General features: G+C 37.6%; 1 protein-coding gene across 2 annotated transcripts in view; it reads right to left on the bottom strand.

Annotated features, from left to right (window-relative positions):
• Positions 1–913: 913 nt before the first annotated feature.
• The window catches only part of TXNRD1 (thioredoxin reductase 1), a 34412-nt gene continuing 15176 nt past the window's right edge, over positions 914–20149 (bottom strand). For both annotated transcript variants that reach the window (XM_063395722.1, XM_063395723.1), the window contains 12 exons: positions 19183–19255; positions 18947–19066; positions 18020–18162; positions 17775–17890; positions 16175–16400; positions 14002–14094; positions 13578–13654; positions 11797–11953; positions 9595–9702; positions 8111–8206; positions 5809–5943; positions 914–2596 (listed from right to left, as the gene is read on the bottom strand). In XM_063395722.1, coding sequence (XP_063251792.1) covers positions 2534–2596; positions 5809–5943; positions 8111–8206; positions 9595–9702; positions 11797–11953; positions 13578–13654; positions 14002–14094; positions 16175–16400; positions 17775–17890; positions 18020–18162; positions 18947–19066; positions 19183–19255 — 1407 coding nt within the window. In that variant the 3' untranslated portion in view covers positions 914–2533. The remainder of the gene's footprint in view (positions 2597–5808; positions 5944–8110; positions 8207–9594; positions 9703–11796; positions 11954–13577; positions 13655–14001; positions 14095–16174; positions 16401–17774; positions 17891–18019; positions 18163–18946; positions 19067–19182; positions 19256–20149) is intronic.

Below are 20149 nucleotides of genomic sequence, written 5' to 3'. Positions count from 1 at the left end.
ATTTCCTGTTAAAATCTGTGAAACTTCGTGTCAACATTTGTATCTATAGTATCTAAAGATGATTCTAACACTCATGTAAGAGCATCCAAAAATGTTAATAACAAGTAATATGAGCAGACCATAAATACTGATAAGTTTAGTAAATTTTCTAGTATGTGCAAAGCATGCATTACCCAAAGTATGCTTAATTTGATAAAAACACTGAATACTTAGCTTGGGAATTTAATAAATCCTTATGTGATAATATATTATCATGTATCATCATGCACATAAATACACATCTGAAAATGTCTTCCTTATGGAGAATTACTACAAAAAGCCGTATCAAAAATGTCTCACAATTTTAAATTCAAAGTAAAAATAGAAGTAATTAAACCCAACACCTAAGGAACTGTAAGCAATCAGTGTAGAAACATGCATCATTAATGATGACATGACCCATAAGAATAGATATGTGTAGGTCCAGCCTTGCAAAGCCAAGCTCATACATATCTTTATTCCCTCCAGGAAATAAAGGATCCTGATCCCCAGGACCTGACTTTCTTACACACCTGCTTGGAAATGCTGCTATTCATGTGCTTAAATATGAGCAGCCACACCACCCAACAGCTGAGGAACCTGCACTCCTGGGTTTTCAGAAGTTACATGGATGGGATGGCAGCTGGTGCAAATAGTGAAAGATTTGTTTCCTAATTATCTTTTAAGTATGTCCTTCTCAAATATTTAACATGCAAAAATAATGCACATGAAACAGCCTCAAACCCTGTTTTTCAGAGCAATATCTACCTTCAAACTGCAAGAGACAAAGGCACATCAAACTGGTTTTATCACGGTGCCCTCTTCTGGCTCTTGGAAAAACGGTCGCCTTGCTGTCACCTGGTGTCTGCTTGCAAGAGGCATCAAAAGGAGTATCTGCTTGTGCAAATCAGTTTATTTATTAAACTGGCCAGAAAAATACCATCACAGGCCATTCTAGATACCACACAAAACACGTTTAAAAATCCTTCAGTTGTGTATGGGTTTATAAAAATAACTTACAACACTATTTTAGAAATCTCAGTAGAAATACAAGAATTTGTTACCAGGCAGGAATTTAGGCATGAGGCACTCTGCCCATAGGGCTGGGGAATTCACCCCCTGTTCACACCACACTACTGAACTCCCAAGAACAGTTTAATAAATGTAACCCAAAACTTTCTGCTAAAAGAGAGGGAAATGGAAAGCAGATCAAAACCCACATTCATTTCCATTACAAAGAGGCATTTTTGCTATTTCTTGACAAGTAAATATGCAGCTTATCCGACATACGAGGGATATTCAAGAATCTGGTCTTTTCATGGAAACCTCTGTTTTAAAAGTATTGTTTTCTTAATTAAATACAAAACATAGCACACATGGAACTAAACATAACTTTTAGACCCTTTCTACACAACAGATTTTTCACTATTAGTTTTGGAGTTTAGCTGGAGGGTTTGTTTGGTTGCTTCATGGGAGGTGTTGTTTGGTTGTGTATTTTTTTGATTCTAAGGGCTCGCTAATCTCCAGAAAATCTCACTACACTTTTGTGTTCAAAGTTGCCAGTTTAGACCTGAAACAGTGCAGCTTACAACAGCTTACCTGGAAAGAAAGAAATTTACTCAAATTTAATGAAGTTGTACAGAGTTCTTGGAAGTACAATTCATTCAACATTGGAATTCTGTCAGCTCCAAATCAGATTCTTTATAATCACATAAGCTTCAAGAAGAGCTAAGATCATCTCATCTGTGTTATATGTATGATTTCAGGGAAGAAACACAACAACTTTCTGTATTAAACGGCCTTAGTAAATTATTTTCCTTTCTCATTGAGAAGAATGTTTTCACAAATAAGGCTCTCTGAACAAAAAATCACAACAGAGTCAGTTTAGAAGGCAAGAAATATGTTATTTTAAGTGGTACTAAAACTTTTTCCAAGGCTATTTTCTTTCTAATGATCAAACAAGTAGAACTTGCCCTCCATAGGCATGTGAGCTGATAAAGTGCATGTACATGAGACCTTACATTTGCTGTCATGACCCAGAATACAGGAGCAATTTATCTGATCTGAACTTGGGAGGGTGGGGATTTTTCTGAGTTGAGAAGTTCTTTGTTCTGGAAAGAACTAGAAAGGAATGTTCATGAAAGAAACCAGAGAGGAATAAAGCCAAACCAAAACAGCTGTTGTCCAGCTGTGCTAGCAGTTCTTCCATCACTGCCCACCAGACAATGCAGGCTTCAGGCTATGACTTCATGAAAGCATTCATTAAATGCCCTGCTAAACACCAGCTCGACAGTCAGGATTCCCATTGCATTGCTCACTGCCAGCCAGGCACCACAAGTGACCAACTCCCACAGAGCTCTTCTCCTTAGGATGATGGAATGTTCAGGCTAAGCTCTACACATTTCTGCAGGTGTCCAAGGGTGACTTCTCCCAAAACCTTCGTTCTGAATTGCAGGAGTCAGACACTTTGATGAAAGTCAGTCTCTGGCAATAGCAAGAATGGGGGAATTTAACCTCAGCATCCACTCACAGCGGTGCTTCCACCAGAACGCTTAGTCACAGACAGGGTGGTGAATACCTTGAGACAAAGACGAAAGAAGACTCTTAGTATGGATGATTTTTTTTCCCCTGAAAGATTAATTGGGGCATGTTGCTCAAAACAACAGCCATTTCTTAAAGTAAGAAAATAATAATGAAAATTACACATTTAAAATCCTTGTCATTAATCAGCACACACACATACAAATAACTTTTGTTCTCTTCATTTAGCTCATGTTCTTCCTTTTACAGTGGAAAAGAAAGAATTAAGGAAGTCACATGGCTTTATACCACCTCTTGTCTTAATGCTCCTAAGTTTTTACAGTGGGAACAAGCTCTGCAATAATAAACTCCAGTACACCTAATGAATAAGTGTTTTTATGGCTCAAAGAAAACTTCTTTGTTTGGGAAAGTGAAGTTAACTCAAGGCATGGGCATTTGGAGAGAATTTTGCCTTTGTGCCTTTCTAGACATTATAGAAATGTGGAAGTGGTTGCTGACAAAGGTATTATGTCTGGGACCTGTGTCCTCTCGGCAATAGCTATGAAAACACTGAGTAAAACTAGTTTGAAAAAATCCAATCTTTACTGCTTTAAAGCCACATTAAAGAAAATAACATATATATATTATTCCTAAATAATTATTGTAAAACTAAAGATTACAAATTGGGAAGGAAAATTCTACAAAAATTTGTCTAATACTGGTACTTTACTATGCAAATAATTGCATACATATAATATAGAAAGAAAAAAAGGAAATCAAAACCACTGCTATCTAAATGCTTCAAAGTTGCAATAATTAGTTATCATCAAAGCCATCACTCAGGAAGAATAAACTTAGCAGAGAATAGAATGGAATAGAATGGAATAAGTACATACACATTTCAGCTTTGCAAATTTTCAGCTTATGCAAATAACACTGAAGTATCTAAAGATACTGGGGATCAGAAAGACCTATATTTCTCTCAGTAGAAGCTTTGCTGCATTAAGGCTGCTAGCAGCTCTTCAGAGAACTACATCAATAAATGATAAACCTCTCCCACTTTCTATAAGCATATAAAGCATCATACACAAATCAGGCAGACAAATGCATGCCTAATATATATGGCAGAAGAACAGTGACTTATCTAAAATATAGTGCATGTCTTGAGAGAGGGGTTTGAAGTCTTTATTTCTGATGCACAGCCTGACAACATATGGGAGTCTTCATTTATTGTTATTTCACTTCAAAAGATCAAGATTAAAAAGCACAAAATTTATCTGCTTTCCTCCTGGCTAGACTGCAAGCTCCAGGTGTGGGAGGGGACCACACTGCTCCATCATAAGCCAGCTGGAGTCATTTGATAATTGTTGGAAACACGTTTTTTGGGCAGAATTTGTACTTTACTTAAGTGAAGACAAAACCTTAGATCCAATGGCTGGAAAGCCATCGTTAGCTACGTGGAAGAATCACCCCAGCTTTCAGAAGACTATTTCTCTTCATCACAGATGATCAATAGTAGCCCCCTGAATTTCAGGCAGCACAGTGCAGTTGAGGCTGAAAAGTAATTCTCTGTAGGGCTGAGGTCCTACTAGTTCTGTCTTTGCAGTTATTTGGACTTTAACTTGCAAGAAATTGCATTCTGAGCTCCTGTTTTCTGCAGAATAAAATGATCCTCCAAGAAGAAAAGGGAAATCTGGCTCTAATTTGTAGGCAGTGAGAATGGGTCTCTTGGTCTTAAGGTTTTCTTCAAGTGGAATCAAACCATGTTTCACAGGAGACTCAGTAATTAATTAGTACTAGTGCCAGTGAAGATGTCAGCACTTGACACTGTAACACTGCCCCTTTCCTGTTCAAATCAGATTTCATTTTCTTTAACTTTTACAGGGATGTAACAAAAAATAACGGTGCTATTATCCATTGTTCTATTCATCCAAGATGCTCATTCCTCACAAATCCCAGTTTTCAAGCATTTTTCTAATCAAAGAGTGCCATCTTGCACTTTGATTTTTGTTTACTGCTCAAGAGATTAAATTAAGTAAAAGCATAAAAAAACCTCTTTTGAAGACTGTCACTAAAAATGATCGCTGTTCCCTGGAGCTTTTAAATAGCATATTTCTTCTGAGCCAATTTCTTCCTCCCCCACTCAAACAAATATGATTATCTGAAATTACCTCCCTGAATTATGTCTAATCATCATTCTATTCAGTTTCAATTTTAGCAGCTCAGATGTCCAGAATAAATTATGACTCTCATCCTCTCTTCACACTGCATATGCTAATACCCCACTTGAGTTCACAGGTTTGAATGCCTCCCTCAGAGACCTCCACAGGGCCCCTGGTAAGATAAGGACCTGCTACCCCTCTTCAAGGGCCTCCAAGAACACCACTAGATGGTACTACAAAGACCAGAATCTGTATTGTGGATGCTTTGAAGATGATTCAGATTGCTGGCAGTCCATTCCATTAATGGAGTTCTTATTACATTGCTTTTACTAAACCATCTTGAAAGTAGGAAAAAAGAGAGGAGGATGTCACTTCTGCAGAGCAGCAGCCTGGTGCACTCTTGTCATGCTTTACATCTAACACAACCTGACATTCTGTACAAAGCCTTACACAGGTCACAGTAAGCTTGACACATGTAAGCACAGGTCAAGCTTTCAGGGATCCTCAGCTAATATAAACTGGTCCTAATGCTACTAAAATCAACCTCTGATTTACATCTGGGAGGAGCTGTCCCACATCTGCTAGAGAAAATTGAGCTCCTCATTAAAGAGGAACAGCCAGATAAAAAAGAAGAAATATTTGTGTGGTTCATGAATTGAAGGCCTACAGGATAAAGAAAAGATCTTTAAGAGGAGAGAGTTTAATAGAAAAATTGTCATGTAGCTGGTCCCCTTCCCCAACACCAGTTTGTAAGCCTATTTTGAGTACACTTGTCTAGCTTTGACAACTAGTTTAGCAGAAATAGCATTTGAAGCCTTCATAATCTTGAGTGGGAGAAAAATTCTCTACTCCCCAGTAGAGACAGAACTGGATTAAAGGAAGTCATAAACTTTTCACAAATGAACACAATAAAAATAAATTAAATGTTTCAGATTAAACCTAAATGTTAGAATTCCAAGTATTTAAACCAGATCATTTCCTCTCCTTTCCTCCTCCTTACCTTCCTGCAAGTTTGGACATCTTTAATAGAGCTCTGTTACTCAGATTTCCAACACCTTACCCCAGAATGCCACGAAAGCTGGGCTTTGAGGTGACTTTGTATACAAACCTCTGCACAGACAGGATGAATTCCTATGGTGCAGTCCAGCTGTTCTTTTGTCAACCCACATTTCATAGCAGCTGCAAACCCTTGCGTGATTTCTCCAGCATTTGGACCAAGGACATGGAATCCAATGACTCTCTCCTAAATGCCAAAGATAATCAAATGCAAGCACAGTCATGAATTCAGTTCTCTTTAGACAACGTGTAAAGTTTTCTTAATCAGAGTATATAATTTAATCAGCTCACAAAATCTATCACAAATTAATGTAACCACTAAAATGTGAACTATCATTAGCCCCAACAGATGTGAGATGGTGTCATTTTTTTTCTCTCTCTCCATAGATTCAACTAGGAATGCACAAGTCAGCTTTCTTACAAAGTTTTGTACAGGAGTACATCAAGAGCATGAAAATTCAACACACCTCATGGTCTGTGCTCAATTACATGTGTCTGAAATTTTATTCAGGTGAGTTATTCCACTCATGCCAACAGAACACTTGCCTAAGTAAAGGTGAGCACCCTGCACGAAGGTTTTCAGTATGAGAGCCTGTGGGAGGTGGTTATACGGTCTGTATCTGTTGAAGAATTTTCAGTTTGATGGTTGCTCACAGAAAGGACCACAAGCTGAAGTTGTGACCAACCAGACATGGCAGGAAGTCTATCATAATTGAACTGCCAATGACTCTTGTGGCAGTGTTGGCTTTCAGTGGGAGATAATACACTTAGAGACTGGCAAAAGAACCCATCCAGTTACAAGGAAGGTACTATTCACACTTCTCCTATCTATACTGCTGTTCAGTTGCACAACACATCACACTGCAGATACATCCTCAGAAAACACCCAGCAGAACAAGCTGTACCGACCTGACCTGCTTTTCTTAAAGAGAGAAACATGAAAATTTAGCACATGTCAACTGCTGTGGGCTTCAGCGGCCTTCAAGAAATTAAACAGACTTTGGTGAGCATAGATGTAGCCCAGCTGAGTATCAAAAGTTATCTGCTCTTCTTGCTAAATATCACATATATTTGGTATAGTGGATACAAATGAAAGATGATTATTCTTTAAGTAAGTCTGAGGACTGAGGTTTACCACAGGGTTTATTTTAATAAGAAAAACTATAATTGGGTAATAAGTAAAATGGAATTATCATTATTTTCCTTTAAGAATATGGACATATGTCAAAATAAAACCATAGTCATGAAACCAAGGCAATGAGAGTTCTAAATAGTTACTGAAATAGTTTTTTCCAAGGTAACTTTCAACACTACCCCTAGATGTTTAAAAAGGTTTCAAATTTTCAGGACAAGAAGTGAAAATAAATTAATGAAACACTTTAAATCACTGTTAAACCTTTGCATTTTCTTAAGTAACTTTGGATTAGAGCACAGCCAAAGGTTCTAAAATACCTTCCACACTACTGCAAACTCCTCCAGAAAGAGGAGATGGGCAAAACCTGACAAGTTTGCAAATTTTACAAAATGGTGAAATGATGCTTAGAAAGACTGCAGGAAGATAAATCTGTATGCAAGAAAAATGAATATAGGTAAAGTAAGTTTTGTTTTTTTCTTACAGGACAGATAGCTATGCCACCATCTTAACAGGAATGCATTTTAATAGAACATTACTCTTCATAATAATTTATATTATTAAATTCAACTAAATTTGATCAAACAGATGATGATCATTCTGAGATGGGCACACCAATTCTTCTAACCAATTATTCATTTTGCTTTTGCTTCAGCAGGTACTGTACATTTCCATGGACTGGAAATTTGATCCTACTCCAAGGATAATCCTGGCATTATCACGGGATTTGTGCAGACAAGATATATTATCTGGTTAGAACAAGCTCAAGAGTTTTATGAACACATGTGAATCTGGAGAGGTTACAAGTTGTGATGGTTTCTGAGAGACCTCAGTTTCAGAGAGAAGAGTCTCCTAGAAAAGAATGTCCAAGTTTGGGGAGGAGAGAATAACCCAGTAAAACTCCTAACCATTTTTACATGCATTGATTTGCTCACTTCTCAAAGTTAATGAACAGTCTCAAAGATGTCTACTTGGTATTTTACATATATGGAAGAAGTACCATATACAAATAGCAATGGCAGAATTTTGTATTTTACTGGGAGTTGGTTTTGTATACACAGAAGTATACATTATTATAAATATTTATTACACTTCAAAAGGTAGGCAAAATTAAATTCATTTTAATTTGTTAAAAATACCCTATTTATAGCTGTTGTATAATCAACAGTTCCTATGATAAACATAGATATATTGTTTTCCCTGGAAGGAAAGATGTACTTACATTATCCTGAATATTGCAAATTATCTTTGCATAGCATTTGTTGTTATCTCTGGCTGGCACAGTCCACTCCAGTGGCCAGAAATGACTATGATACACCTGGAAATAAAGCACAGGTTAAAAAAGAGTTGTATAATTTCCAAGCAGAGAGCATGATCTCCCAAAAGCTGCCAGATTATCCTAAGTAATGAGCAATGTACACAGCATTTAGAACATCTGAAATCAGGCTGATATTCTTTTCCCTTAATGAATGCCAAAACCAGAAGCACTAGTGTCATCCAATAATTAAAAAATAAAAAACAAGTACTAGTGTCATCAAATAATTTAAAAAGGAGAAGCCATAAGAATATTACTCTTCCAGAACACAGTTCACCTTGCTCTTATTAAATTACAGAATCACAAGTGACTCAATAATCTTACTGAGCTTGCAAAAACAAAAGCCAATAAGGTGACACAATAAAGAGGTCAGAATACACTAAATGAGGACTTAGCCAGAACACAAATGCTTCTGGGTGCATATTTTAAAAAATAAATGCTTTGAAAATCAAAAGCGCATTTTTCAGAATAAGGGGTCCAGTGTTTCACATATAACACCAAGAATTTCACTCAATAACAAAAATTTGGCTGAGTATATACAAACTTTGTGGGCAGAAAAGCATTTAAGCCTTTGCCCTGTGGTCAGGTTAACAGTACTTAGCACACTGCCATTTTGAGTTGTATTTACTTATTTTTCTCCACATTCCAAATCAGAAAATGTCAGCTAAGAAGGGGACAACTTCTCAGCTTCATGCACTACCATTTACCTGCTTATTTCTGTAAATAATGTTCCTCAGGTGACATTTGCAGGACATAAAAGTTCAGTTTATTGTGAGATTTCCTCCCCTCATGCTTTCTGTAGAGTGGTCAGTACAGCATTTTGGAGAAACAGCCTGAGGCACTAAATGCTCATATTTGTCTAATTTCACTCCTGACCAGCAATCCCAGGGAATGAAAAGGGATTACTCATGTGAGTAAAATTAAGCACATACCTCTTTGCACAGTCAAAGTAAACAGGAATAATGAGCATAACATTTGGCTTTATAAAGTAAAAATCACTTTTTTTGTAATGGTAAGGAATTTGCCATGCTGTAAGTACAAAAAGGCTCACTTTGTCATTGACACCAGTGTATTGCTTCCAGCACATACCCAGCTTAAATTTATCCTGAAGTATTTGCAGACACAAAGAAACCTTTTTTCTCTTTCTTTTAAACCAAATATTCCACCTTTAAGCCCCTCTTTGCCAAAAATAGAACATACCTGCAATTAGAGCTATTGGAATTGGGAATTATTTTTATAATATGTCTAGGAACAGCCAAGGAAGACAAAAAATGTACCCAGTCACCTCCTGCCCTTACATCAGAGCACAAAATGCTGTTTTAATTGAGTCTTAACATTATTTCAAATTACAAACTGGGAAACTAAAACCCAGATGAAATTAAGGCATTTACCTCAATGTTTTCCTGCCCAAATTTCTCCACTGCGGTCTCTTCAGAGTACCCACAGGCTCCATACTCCAAAGGAGTAAATACAGTAGTTGGAACATTCACATAGTCACACTGCATGGCATTCAAAACAAAACAGAAAACCCACACAACATCAGTAATAAAACCAGCACACAGCAGTTTGAAACGCAGCAAGAAAAGCTTGATTATTCACAATTCTGAAAGCTGTTTTGTTTTTTTTAAATTGTCTTAAATTAAGGTATAGTTTTGTGTTTGCCTGTTTCAGAGGTGTTAATTAGAGCAAGAATAAAAAGACAGTTTAAAGCCACACTAACATTAGTATGCATTGATTAAATGGAGAAGGAAATTCAGTGCCCCATTTTAAAAACGTTCCAGCTCACAGGTCAAACTGGAGATAAAAAGCAGCCTGTTCAACCACTTCTACAAAGCGAGCTATTTTTAGTTGGAGATGCTGCAAGGGCACCACTAACCATTCAAAACTCATTTTTCATCAGCTGTGGCCTAGGTGATACCAAAAGAGCCAAAGACATGAAGAACAGCCATTTGTGGGGACAGTGAAAAGCTGTCACTTCTCCCAGTTTTGTATCATCTCCAAACTTTCTGAGGGCACACTTGTTCTCGTCATCCAGATCCATGAATTTCGATGTTAAACAGCACTGGACCCAAGTCCAAGCACACCACCAGTGATAGGTCTTTGGCTGGCCTCTGGAATATGGGTCACAGCCCTTTGAATTTGTCTGTTCAGCCCGTTTTCAACCCTCCTCACTGCCCACTTACCCAGCCTGCAATTCATCCATTTGTCCATGAGCATGTTCTGGAGATAGTGTCAAAAGCCTTTACTACACTCAGAACAACCAAACATCCACTGCTCTTCCCATATGCACCAGATGAGTCATTCTGCCATAGCAGACTAGCAGGCTGGTCAGCTCTATTTCAGTTCTAGCAATTTTATTTTCTACATATTTCAACTCTAATTAATTTCCTTTGTGACTGAGGATCAACTAAGAAGTTGATTACTGTTCTTGCCCCACCTATCCATAACACCTCATTACGTTTCAATCACCTTCTCCAGATTCGTTACAAACGCAGTGTAAGCCACAGTCCCTTTTTTTTAAGTAGTTACTCATTTCTTGGATTCTGAATAAGAAGAATGCTTCCTTTGGCAGCATAACAACTTTTGTACCTTGAGAGCCTTATCTGGCATAAAATGTAAATTAAGACATATCCATAGCATTGCAGCAATAAGAAAAATTTGGCTTCTGCTACAGTTCCTTAAACCTTGCCTGGCTAATTCAATGACATTTTGCACACTGATTCAGGGTTCTGTTACTGCAATACCTGCCAACGTAAAACAAACAACTCAAGCTCTAAATCTGGCTGATAGTTGAACTTGCTATGAATACAGCAGGCTCTGAAAGGGAGAAACCTTTATGGTCATGCCATATGGTTATGAAGGTGAGACAAGCAACCGTGTCAGTGTAACAGTTCTTTAAAGGCACTCTCCTCTCCTTCCGGTTTAAACATAAGGTGTAAATGAGTACCCATGTTACTCCCATTTGAACAGTCATAACCTGGCTGAAACTCAGAACTGCACTAGTATGATACATAAACATTGAATCCATTAATTCATCTACTCAGGTATGAACGTGCTGAGTTATTCATTGGTGCAGCTGATCTTCCTTTGTGTCTATATTTAACTACAATTAGGATTGTGTATTGCATTGAAAATACACAGAAGTGAAAAAAAAATTGTGAAAATAACAGTGAAAATTAGGAACATCACAAATTCCTATTCCACTCTATTTAGGGACCATAGGTAGGTTAAGTAAACTGCCTTTGAATTGGTGTTAAAGCACTTAACAGGATGGGAAAGATTGCTGACTTTTAGGGAAGGCAGTAGAATTAAAAACAAGGTAAATGATCTCTGTTAATCTCATTATCATTATACTCTGAGAGAAAACTAAGCCCTCTTAATAGGAAAAAAAAGAGACTACTGCTTAATCCATAAGGTATTAATTTCATCCTACACAATTAGCCGAACACATCTGCAGTAATATCTTTGCCAGGGGGAAATTAAAATGATCATCAAAGCTAATCCTTAAAATTCTGCTGGGTTTTCCACAAGCAAGCAGACTTGCACGCTTCACTTAGAGCAATGATAGTGTTTTGTGGCAACTGGTTCCTTACCTTAGTGGTTGCCCCAGCATAAAGCCTCCGAACTAACAACCTTCCTGCCTGGATTGCCACTGGTGTGAGCTCCAGCTTGTCCTGCAGGATATCTCCAATGGCGTAGATATATGGCACATTTGTCTGCTCCTCGTCATTGACAGGAATTTTTCCCGTTCTGCAATTGGAATTAACAAGAAAAAAGATCTAATTGTTCTGCTGTGAAGACTGGAGGTGTAAATAGCCTTGCAGGCCCCTTAGCTTTAAGAGAAAGACTTGTATGTGAAGTATGAGGAAAATAATTCATATTCATAAACTGGCAGTCTTGGGCAGGGTTATAAAGTAGGGCAGATTTGACCAAAACTACAGGAATTCACACACTGGCTAAGGAGATAGCTTGAGAAGCTGCAATTCATCTCCTGAATCACTGAGGTGAAGCATAAACCTCTTCCTGAAACACCCTCTATCACCAGCTGAGCTGTGTGCTGGCAACTTTCAGGAATGACAGGAAGAGACTTTCTACCACTCCATTTGTAGGACAAAACAAATTTTCCATTACTGAAATTTCAGTCCAGTGGCTGAAGCTGTTTATAGAAACTTATCCCTCAGGCTCCTACACAGAGACAGGCCAAGCTGTTACACACCCTACCTAAGGGACAGCCAGCAAGCTTTTTAGCTGTAAGTGCACTGAGCTAACGGAAGTCTTTAATTATTAATATTTCCTACTTCATCAATAAATGAGATAGTGCAGTAATCACCACAGGAAACACATGTAACAGGGAAATCTAATCAAACAGACACCGAAACAATCACACAGTTACTTGAGAGACCAGTGGCAATTCCCATATTAAAAATCCAACTTCCTCAATTTCGCACTTGTTAAAAATTATACAGTTTATGCAAATAACTTCACATTTCATTCTATTAAGCTAGTAATGAGTGTCCTGACATCAGAAAGCTGTGTACTGTTCTACAAGCCAACATGGGTCTGTGAATTTTGACTGGGCCAAAATTTCCCCTTATTTGGAATCTTACAGTTGTTCCCCATGACAACATTAGTTACTGCATTCATATATAAAAACTCTGCACTGGTCAAGGTCATGGTCCTTTGTCTTTTCTTCAAAGGGGAGATCTCTGAGGACCCACAGCCTGCAAGATGGTTTAGTTACCAATATTGAAAAAGTTGCTGATAGCTCCACTCCCTGGTGCAACAACCTCACTACATTGAACATTTTCAAATACTCTTCTACAGAAGACACAGCTTGTACCCAAGTGTTGTTTCAAGAAATAAAGAAATAAAAGAAATAAAACCCTCCAAAACCTAAAACACATCAAGAATTTCACCTGGGAGTTTAAGGAATACTACTTGAACCTTATCTTTCAAAATAACATTAAAATATAAACAAAACTCACTACTCTAAAAGTCTGTATGAACAAACAGATTTTTGTCCAAGAGATGACAAAAGCAAGGAGGTGAGAAAAAGAAAGTACAAGGAGCAACTGACAGATCCTAGAAAACCCTGTAACTGGAAGAAGCTAAGATAGACCTGTAAATCTAGAAAGAATGAAACAGACACTTTTTTCTCCCAGGAATGAGAAATTGACATTTCAGAAACAAAAAAACAAATGTAGCAGAACTGTGGGAGAAAATGCAGTTATCTGCTACATGGTTTTCCATCCAAATGTACACAGACAGGGGACAAATTCTTCCTCAAGGCTTTTGGATGTCTCTGCACCATTACCATTGTAACAGGACGTGACACAAGCTCAGCACTGAGTGGTACACAGACATCTGTCCTTACTTTTCATTGATGTTCACTCCAATTTTGTCCAAACCAATTTTTCTTGTGCATGGATCTCGTCCAATTGCCAGCAACACCTGCAAAACAGCAATGCACATGGCTAATTTTTAGAAACTCAAAAGTGCATTTTCCTTTGTTTATTATCTTCAATATATAGTAGAGATTAGTATCTAAGGCCGTTGAAACTTGTTTCTAGTTCCATTTCTTTCTCAACAATGTCCATCCTATTCCATGGCATTTCTAAGTCAGCATTTCTTATCTCAAAGTTTGCATAGAGATGCACAAGGCTATGTGAGCCTTCTGTCAGGCTTTGAGAATTCTCTACAAATCCATTTCCCACAAGTGTGGATAAAAACACCCCACAAGATACCAACATTTAATGGAAGGCTATTTCACGTTCTTCATGTATTTAGACAGGACTCACAGTATTGTATTCCCCTTCAATTATTTGGTCCCCCGCTGTGGATTTGGCTGTAACTTTCAGTACTCCAGGAGTTCCTTCCTCAACCTGCTCAACCTACAACATTTTGGGGGTTGGATGGGATAAAAAATAATAAGTTTAAATAAAAACATACAAATGTATATTTTTCCCACCACTTATCATTGAGAGAGTTTTAACCATGACCTAAAGTTAGGCACTTACTCTAAAGATGCTTTACATTTCTACTTGCATATTTTAATGTGTTTATTTATGTCCCTGCATTTATTCTTATGACCAACACACCAAAATCTCATTTCTGTTTATAAAACTGGACTGATGGTTAAGTTCTTGTCGAAGCCCATCATATGACCTGTTCTATTCACTGAGGACAGAGGAAGTGAATAGGAAGGAAACTCTTTCAAGGCCTGCAAACACCATCAGACGTTTTCTCCAAGTGCTGCCATCACTCCCTCCCCCCATGTGAAACCACTGTCTCAGAAAGCCCTCAGCAGTACATACGAGACATGTAAGTGTGCAACACTTAACACAATTCTGGGAAATTTATTGTTCATCCTGCAATGAGGGTATTTTTAACAATACCCTTGTTCCTACTTCATGTTCAATATTTAGAGGCAGAAAGAGCAAAGTTTCTGATGAAGTTTTTATTCCTGTCCTTTTTTTTTTAATTTAGAAAAGCCAACTGTGCCATCCTACCAACCTTAAAGGATCACCGTGCTAAAATGCTTCTGTTCAAAGGCAGCATTATTTATAATAATTCATCTTCTGCCTTCAAAAGTCCCAACAAAGGGTTTTAATAAGCACAACATGCATAACTTCAAACACAATGTCTGAAAGAGATGAGAAAACCAGCTAAAAACCTACCCAGCAACTTCAGCTGAAGGATATTCTCAATCAAAAATGGCCAAATGTTTTATTCCCATTGAAATCAAAGACATATAGTGAAGGGACAGGGTAAAATACACAGAAGTGCATTTTGTGACTGTGGCAATTGACTGCTCATCACAGGATGCATCTGGAGGAGCCTGCTTGCCATTTAGTTGAAATGATCTGCTTCTAAAAACAGCTTCCTTCTTTCTCATTCCCCATTAGAGCTTACAAAAAGCTATGTCTGCAACAAAACCATCATAGATAATCATCCCAACTTTTCATACAGCATGGGATTTATGCAACAAAACCTGCATAAAAACGAAGTTCCTAGTAACATCCATTTTGACTTCTCACAGCAACTTTCATTCTGTGAGAGAGGCTCAGACCCACAGTAGGAATTGGCAAGAGCATTTTTAAAGCTGCTCTTGATACTGCTAAGAGTGGAAATGAACAGTCTTCACTGAATTCGATGTTTTAACCCCCAAAGCATCAAATTCAGCAGCACACTGGTTTAACACCAAACTGAAATTGCTTAATACATGATTTGCTATTTCAAAATAATTAAGGACTATTGTGAAAAAACTAGAAAGAAAAATACTGTTAGCACCCTCTGAAGTCTTTGGTAGGGCAATTTTGCACTAGAAAAGCTGCAGATCTTCTAATATGGTTTAATTCAACCTGAATTTACCTATACATGTGCCTAAACGTGTATGTAAGTAGTTGCATAAGTACTCTTACTGAATTCAACAAAAATTGAGCAAGTATTTAGGGACTCTGCCAAGTAAAGGATACAGATGGACACTTCTAAATCCCGTTCACTTTTCTGGATAATCCTCTAATCCCCAGCATATAAACAGTATATTCTGTCTGAAAATTTGAAAAGTGGTAATGAAAAATGGGATTATTTGTGATGCACTGGACCCTGATACTAGAGGAAATTATGTAACTGCTTAATTATGGGCCTGCAAGAAGTTTCACAGATTTCAGGACAACTGGATTGCAGAACCAGGACAAGCAGGTGTAACATTTTCAGTGCAACATATACTAACCCAACTAATTCTGATAGAAACAACGAACTTCATAATCCCACAGAGTTTTAAGATTAATATTAAATTATACCTTTCAATTTATTAAGTTTCATTGAGTTAGTTTAAAACAAAAATTAACCCATTGTATGTCACAGCAGATACTGCAATAAAAGTTCTACTTTTGTATTAATTAAAATAATTTACATCTTAAAACTTTATGATAGGTACATCCCAATCAACTGTAGTTACTTTGAGCCTACCTTGATTGGCACAAACTGTCTAATAAAGTTGACTCCATGTTCTTTCATATATTCACCAATTCTGTTTGCCATGTCCTGGTCAAATCCTCTCAAGAGAATGGATCTCACCATTACAGTGACATCTAAACCAAGGCCTGCAAGAAATCCTGCACACTCCAAGGCAACATAAGAAGCTCCAACCACCAGGGTTTTCCCTGGACAGTAAGGCAGAGAGAAAAGGTCATCACTGGGGAAAAAAAAAAAAAAGGAGAAAGGAAATTAGAGACAGTCAGAAAAATAATCTATTTTGCTTTATATTTATCTATTTTTTTCTGTAAGAATAGAACGTTATTCCTTTTCCTGCTCACCAAAAAACCCTGCTTAATTTTTTGGAAGTTCATCTGGAATACAAAATCAGTGCATGACACATGAAAACGTTACATTTAGGAATACACATACAAAAAAAAAGGAGTATGAAAACTCTGAATCATCATGAAAAAGTGGAGGGGTTTTTTTTAACAGAAATTTAGGACAAATTGTTGGAAAAGGTAGGCATTTATTTACCTTCTGAATCTTGCTTTGAATATTTTGCTGCAAATTTTAGCTCCTGAGAACTAAAAGAAGGAGTTCAGCTTTAAGATAAAATACCATCATCACTTTGAAGACTTATCCCTTTTGCTAAAGCATCATACACAGTGCCAGATATACACAGACAACAAACCACAGTAACAGGTGAAGACAGAAGTATGAAATTATGGAAAAACCTGCTCCTTTGCCTACTTTCTATTTCTTTCAACTGCTTCATCAAGCTACATCAGTTCTACCACACTTTAGGCTATAGAACCTAGGCTATAAAACCAGGGCTTCTCCACAAAGCCAGAACTCATAGAGGCACTGTGCTTACTCAGCGGACACTTAGACAAAGCTTGTCAATACAATTCTCCACAGATTTAAATCTAAAATAAGTGTCCATTTTTCAGGGTGATGGAATAAAATATGATTGTGCAATTAAAGGCTGTAGCATAGCTCCTGTACCCCAAGGAACTCAGAGAAGATTACAGACAGCCTCACTGTGATAGTCTTTGACTCTGAGAGTCCTGACTCCTCCACCTTGAAGCTACTTTAAAGCCCCCCATTACAGGCTGGATTATCTGTTATCTTAATTTCATTACTACTTATTAAAAGGGAAACATACCACATGGTGTTTTGATTTCAGAAGGATTGTGCCAGTTATTTATCTCATTGCTATACATTTGCCAGCCTGTAATTCCAACCTCTGTTTCTACATCAAGTAACTCAAAAGTTACTCTGACGTGAAAACACATTTTATCTCTATATAACATTTTTGCTTGGCATTAGCAATTAACCAGACACTCGAAACCAGTTTTCTCAGAAATGGAATTACCTTCACTGAGTAGCTTGGAAAAAAAATTGTGCTGAGTTTTAAGACTGCCCCAATATATGAAGACAGATTTCTACCAGCTTTGTAACATCAGCAGATATGCTATTCCCACTTTCCCTAATATCTGAGTACAGAGTTTTCTTTCAAGCAGACTGTGCTACTCAGTATTGGGAAGCATTTACATACAAGGAATGACTTCATATTCCCCCCTGTTTTTACCTGCTAATGCAATATTCCTTGTCTCCAGGGATACCCAGGTAGCGTGGTCGTTCACCAGTGGCAATGATAAATCTCTCAGCTGTGTACAGCTTCTCAATCCCTTTTTTGTTTGTTGCCTGCATACAAAATATTAGTGCCAAGTGAGTGTCTTACAGTCTCGCCACAGGAAAAATGATTCTATTTGAAAAGCATCTCTATTCAGACAGCACTACAGGAAGACACAGCAAACAACAGCTATGGAGTACCTTAATTGTGTGTGGCCCAACAAATTCTCCATATGCATTCTCATACGTGACCTTCGTGTCCCTCAGTGCAACCCGATAGCCCCAGTTCAGCGACCCAATGTAATTCTGAACAGATTCTGTCATGGTCATCCAGTTGTGTTTGACTGTCAGAAACAAAAGAGAACATTCATCTTTTAGTCTGAGTTTTTCTTTTTCCACAGCAAAATTTCCGTTCTCAAACAGATTATTTTCATGACCCAGTATTACTGGGTTTGTCTGACTCCTGTTTTATTTCAGGGTAAATCTATGAAATTCAAAGAATTATATCAGCACAGATAACATGAGAGGTCACAGTGCAACAGGTAGGACTTAAAACACTGAAAATTAAGAGCTACTGAAATATTGACAGTTTTATATTGACAGCTGTGAGCAGCTGATATTGCTCAACAAATGCAGACAATGTATGTCTGAGAGGTGCCTTTGCATGCTTCCAAATACAGGATTGCAGCCTAAATAAATCATAATCCTATAACTATGCATATCAGATAATAAAAGTAAAATCCTTCTTCTTACATAGTAATGACAGACACTTAGGGAAAAGAAATCCCTGCTAGTAACTATAAGAAGTTTCTGTCAGGCAGCATTCTGTGGTATTCCCTCAGATGTTGTGGTACATTGAGAAATGGAGCAGTACCTTATTGCTTTTACGCACACAACAGTCTCATCAATCACTAACATGATCAGGAGCTATTAACAAACAGATAAAACATGGAGGCAATAAGCCCCATGGTTTTAGACTTGAAAAGTGCTTAAATTTATGTGTTATGTCTCCAAAGTTGCCTCACGTTGTCAAAGTCGGCACATGCTGCAGTGCAACAAGCACCTGATTATGAGAACCACAGAATTTTCAGTGCAAATGAAAAAACTGAAAAAAGTTTCCTTCTTTACCTTCTTCTGTAAACTGCCACCCAAACTTGCGTGAATCTTCCAAGGCTTGTCCCAGTAAAGCTGCCTGGTGCATCAATTTTTTAGGTATACAGCCCACATTTACACATGTTCCTCCAAGACCTGAGAGAAAGGAACAGAATGTGGTTTTCACATCAGTGTGGCAGATTTCACACAAGAGAATAAGAGTCTCTGAGCAAAGCTCCTTTATAACAGAATTGCAGTGAAGAGAAATTTACCCCATGAGCTTCCCTGAGGTGTAGGCTTGACAAAGTCCAGCACCATCACTTTCTTTTCATATTTGGCAGCCTCCTGCATAACAAATGAAATAAGACACATATCTAAATATTAGAAGTTAAATTTGCAGTAGACAATAACATCATGCATTGCTGAAAAGCTTTGTGACTTTTAATTAAGAAACAATGAATGATTTTCAAGGGAACAGACAGTCATTAATCTTCTGAATTCATCTGTGCATTCAATAGGAAAAAGGAAGATGAAAGGGAAAAAAAAAGGCATTCATCCTGCTACCAAACACCATGGCACCAGCTGATACTCAGGAGACTCTGTGAGTCCAACCTCCTCTTCACTCCTCCATCCTGTCACTTTGTTCAGACTGTTTCCCAACATGCCCATTTACTTTTAACCTACTTCACAAATTCCTGATTAATCCAGTTTTCCCTTCAAAGATGGTTTCTCCAACATTTGATTGAAAATAGACCAGAAAATTACTAAAGCAGCCACATGGCCAAGCATGACAACCTTAACGCCCCTACAATTCTGTATGTTGCCTAAGAGGTTTCATTAGCAGATCTACAATTAATGGCTGTAAATTATACTGAGAACTATATACTAATTTCATCTCTCCCTTTGTGTTTTTTAAGAAAAAGGCAAAAACTGACAGCAGTAACTGCTGCCATGGAAAAACACTTAGGCAAACACGAGGTAGCTTAGAAACAATGACAGATTCCTCCCATGAGATGAAGCAAAATAATTTTGCTACTTGAAGTAGTCACAACTATGCTGGCATCATATGAGTTCTTAGACATGTAAGCAGTAACAACTATAGGAACAGGATATTACTCTAAGGCCTTGGGTTTGGTTTGGGAGGAGCTGGACAGCCTTCAGCATTCAGTTACCAGTAATACTTGTTAATCCAAATACATTTAAAATTGAAATTCTGATTGTCAAGTATCTTACTCCATG

This window comes from Prinia subflava, chromosome 4 (assembly GCF_021018805.1).
Source record: "Prinia subflava isolate CZ2003 ecotype Zambia chromosome 4, Cam_Psub_1.2, whole genome shotgun sequence".
NCBI classification, from domain to species: Eukaryota; Metazoa; Chordata; class Aves; order Passeriformes; family Cisticolidae; genus Prinia; species Prinia subflava.
The sequence above is the reverse complement of the archived record's forward strand: the minus strand, read 5'-3'. Positions and strand labels throughout refer to the sequence as shown.